General features: G+C 37.3%; 1 protein-coding gene across 1 annotated transcript in view; it reads right to left on the bottom strand.

Annotated features, from left to right (window-relative positions):
• Positions 1-2,227, bottom strand: part of LOC107664042 (delta-type opioid receptor-like) — a 3,190-nt gene extending 963 nt beyond the window's left edge. The window contains exons 1-3 of the mRNA XM_016454487.1: positions 2,178-2,227; positions 1,652-1,899; positions 596-948 (exon numbers count right to left, since the gene is read on the bottom strand). Coding sequence (XP_016309973.1) covers positions 596-948; positions 1,652-1,896 — 598 coding nt within the window. The 5' untranslated portion in view covers positions 1,897-1,899; positions 2,178-2,227. The remainder of the gene's footprint in view (positions 1-595; positions 949-1,651; positions 1,900-2,177) is intronic.
• Between the last annotated feature and the right edge of the window lie 1,720 nt (positions 2,228-3,947).

Below are 3,947 nucleotides of genomic sequence, written 5' to 3' on the forward strand. Positions count from 1 at the left end.
TATATATATATCTAGAATACAAATGCAAGTACATAGAGTGTTTTTGAAATTTTGAATTTCTTTTTGGCCCCACATCAACATATTCTCTTAAAATTGAAGGTATACAATGCCATTTTATAATTTCATAGAAATTCATAATTTTATGGATGCATGAAAGTAATCACATGTTACAAAGCATTTATTCTATTTCAAATTAATGCGGTTCCTTTGAAGGTTCTGTTCATCAAACAATCCTGAAAATGCTATGATGTTTCCACAAAAATATTAAGCCTCACAATTGTTGTCAACTTTGATAATAATAAGAAGTGTTTAAGCACCAAATAAACATATTAGAATGATTTCTGAAAGATCATGTGAAACTGAAGACTGGAGTAATGGCTGCTGAAAATTCGGCTTTACCAACACAGGAATAAATGACATGTTAAAACATATTAAAAAAGAAAACAGCTTTAAATTTCAATAATATTTGACAATATTACTGTTTTTCCTATATTTTTGATCAAATACATGCAGCTTTGTTCTTTCAAAAATATTTAAAAAATCTTACCAACCCCATACTTTTGAATGGTAGTATATCTATATCATTTGTCCCTACCATTGTTTGTCTGAGTGCTCCCAAGAATCATAGCAGGGATCCCAGCAGCCGAGGACAGCACCCAAATGAGGATGTTGATGATCTTAGCTTTCATCGGTGTCCGGAAGTCCAGGGCCTTGATGGGGTGGCAGACGGCCACGTAGCGGTCCACACTCATCATGGTCAAGGTAAAGATACTAGTAAACATGTTATAGTAGTCGATGGAGATGAAAACCTTACACACCACCTCTCCAAACGGCCAGGAGTTCAGTAGATAATCTGTGCTCTGAAAGGGCATGGTGGTGGTTACCAAGGCATCGGCAACAGCCAGGTTGAAGATGTAGATGTTTGTGGCAGTTTTCATTTTAGTGTATCTGTTGGGAAAATCGATTGAGTCAGAGAGTGTCAAAATAAATGAAACACAACCCATCAGTGTGATAAATTCATGTATGAAATTACTTTCAGGCAGTATACTAAATAAACTGATAGTAAATTCCCTATACGTTTGTGGTTTGCTGTTTGTGTAAAGACATTATATATCATTCACAGCCTAAACCCATCTATTTTTGTGATTATATATGCAGTTTGACAGATTGAGCTGCGATACATTATTCAACAGGCACAAACTGTGCAGTTCTTTATCACAAATGCCTCGAATACCACATATACCGTCTTTACGGAGAGACACAGAAACAGCATCTAAAGTGCCATATATATGACTGCCGTGTTTATTATAATTTTTATGCGTCTATATACAGAATGTGGAGCAGACACAGTCCCTGCTCAAAGCAGAATATATTTACTGTATGTCAATGTAATTTTGACTACATTGTACATTAATATTTCAGTCCACCGGGGGGAGCCAAACTGCCGAATTGGACTTGAACCCTTGACTAAATGTTTTCCATAAAACAGATATTTCGTCCAAACTATCCCATCAGAAACGTGTCATATGACTGTTTACAAATAAAATCTATTAAAAAGTGAGATAAATATTCTCAAAATTATATTTAAAGGCACTCGTATTATAGCCTACTCAAAGAGGGCAGCACATCTCAGGACAGTGCTGTTTCTTACCTGACAATGACATACATCACCAGGCAGTTTCCCACTAGTCCTACAACAAACACCACGGAATACACGGCAGTGATGATCGGAATGATAGGCGACATAGTTTCCTGCACGTTCGTCCAGCTTTCATTCAGTGAATAGTTATAAATGTCCGAAACAGCAGACTGCCATGTGAAGTTGGGTAAACACTTCTCGGGGTGCGATGAGGGACATTTGTCCTCCTTAAAAATCTGCACCACGTTGCTGTCCATGATCTATTCATTTGAAAAATGAGAGCAAATGTCTAATTGAATCACTGGAAAAGTTCAGTCGCTTTAGAATACAGATTATATAAAAATGGTAAAATAATCATCAGAAATAAATAAACGACGGATATAAATACTGACAGCTTTTTACAACATAATTATTTAATATGCATTCGTTAAAAAATAGATACAGTGCAAATATACGATAACTGATTCTGTATTGCACTTTACCCCCCTCAAAAATGTCAGTTACACAGTTGGTGAAACATCAAATATAAGAGACTTACCTTATTATGAACTGCAAACCATTAATTTAAGTTGAAAATCCCAAAACAACAATTATGTCTGTGCGCAATGCGTTGATTTCTTTGGCCCGCTCCTATTCAACTAATGACTGACTGCCACCTTACGAGAGCAGCTGCCTCTGCCGCGCGTCCCGTATGACATCAGATCTCATGTGACGGTCTCCATCTGAATCAGCCGTTAAGCAACTGTAGTGTCTCACTGCAACTCTTCGCCTATATCGGCAGAAAGAAAGTTGCCTTCTAAATGTGATAGATGTCTTGCGACCTGAAAACATAACTTATGTTTACATAAGCCACTTCTGTCGGTCAAATAGTTTGAATGTTTCTTGAGATGGCGCGCGCCAAACTTCATGTCTGGAGACATTTCACGCGCACACTGTCGCGAGGGAACTCAGCAGGCAAGGCTGCAGCTTCAATAAAGATAGCAGGTGAAGTTCTCCAGAATGAGTGGATATTATCTTTTATTTAAAGAGACAAAGATGGGGGGAAACCGCATTAGTTTTGTCAAGATAAGGATGTGCGTAATTCTGTGGGCGCGAGACGGTAGGAGGAGTGATGGCGTGTGGTGGTCTTCTGAAATGAAGAGGCAAAAACCATCTGTCTTGTTTTGTAGTACAGTATGAATTCATGTGCATGTTCCATTCGATGTTTAAATGGTTTCTGGGTACAATATGGAACAGCAATTAATAACATTTTTTATATTGTTTTTATTTATTTTGCTTATCGATACCATTTGAATGGGCATTTGATCAGAGACAAATTTCTTCAAAGTCTCGTCAAGTCTATGGGGTTTTAAAACTTTTACATTAGGCTACTTTAAAAAAATAATAGGCCTAACTACAATAATACAGTAACAAATATTTTCTGTGTATTTCATGCACTGGCCTCGCGAAGTCACTGTTATATCTGGCTCGCCTATATCTGACTGATAAGTCTTGAGATGGTTATTACTGTAAGGAGAGGATAATATGAGTATATGCCAGTCATAATTGTTTAGTTTACTGTATATTGCTCGCAGTTGTTAATTGTCTGTAACAATTTTGTGTGCAAGTTGGATTATTTTGCATTAATATTTCCGTTTTGTGCAATATGATTTTAAATGTTCTGATTCATGCTTATTATTTTTTTGCCTTATAAAATTGTTGATTTACGCTTTTTTCTGATCTGTGACCATTGTTTGATATTCTGAAAACTTTGGTTTCATTTTTAAATTTTGTGCAATATATTTTTTGCTTGCTTTATTACATTTTGGTTTCACGCTTATTAAAGGGGTCATATGATGCAATTTCATGTTTTCCTTTCTCTTTGGAGTGTTACAAGCTGTTTTTGAATAGATAAAATCCCTAAAGTTGCAAAGACTAAAGTTTCAAACCCAAAGAGATATTCTTTCTGAAAGTTAAGACTGGTCCACGTTCTCCTAAAACGCCTTGTTTAAACACGCCCCCACATGTCTACATCACAATGTGGGAAGATTTGCATAACGCCGCCCACCGTGACTCATGGGCGTCGGAAGCAACAAAAATGTGGGTGGGTCCAACATAGTGTAAGTGTAACTGTTTTTCAGTGCTGCAACAAAGACTATATGATGCCTTTAAAAGCAACAGGCAAACAAATGATGAACATTCAGTTAAATAGCAGCTTGTTTAATGACATGGCGGCACCGGCATTGATCCGGCGTAATGACGTCATCACGCCGGATCTGGGTCAGCGCCACCACACGCTCGCGTCATGATACTGTCGTGAACGCGCGTC

The sequence above is a fragment of the Sinocyclocheilus anshuiensis genome, unplaced genomic scaffold, assembly GCF_001515605.1.
Source record: "Sinocyclocheilus anshuiensis isolate Anshui unplaced genomic scaffold, SAMN03320099.WGS_v1.1 scaffold23, whole genome shotgun sequence".
Lineage (NCBI taxonomy): Eukaryota > Metazoa > Chordata > Actinopteri > Cypriniformes > Cyprinidae > Sinocyclocheilus > Sinocyclocheilus anshuiensis.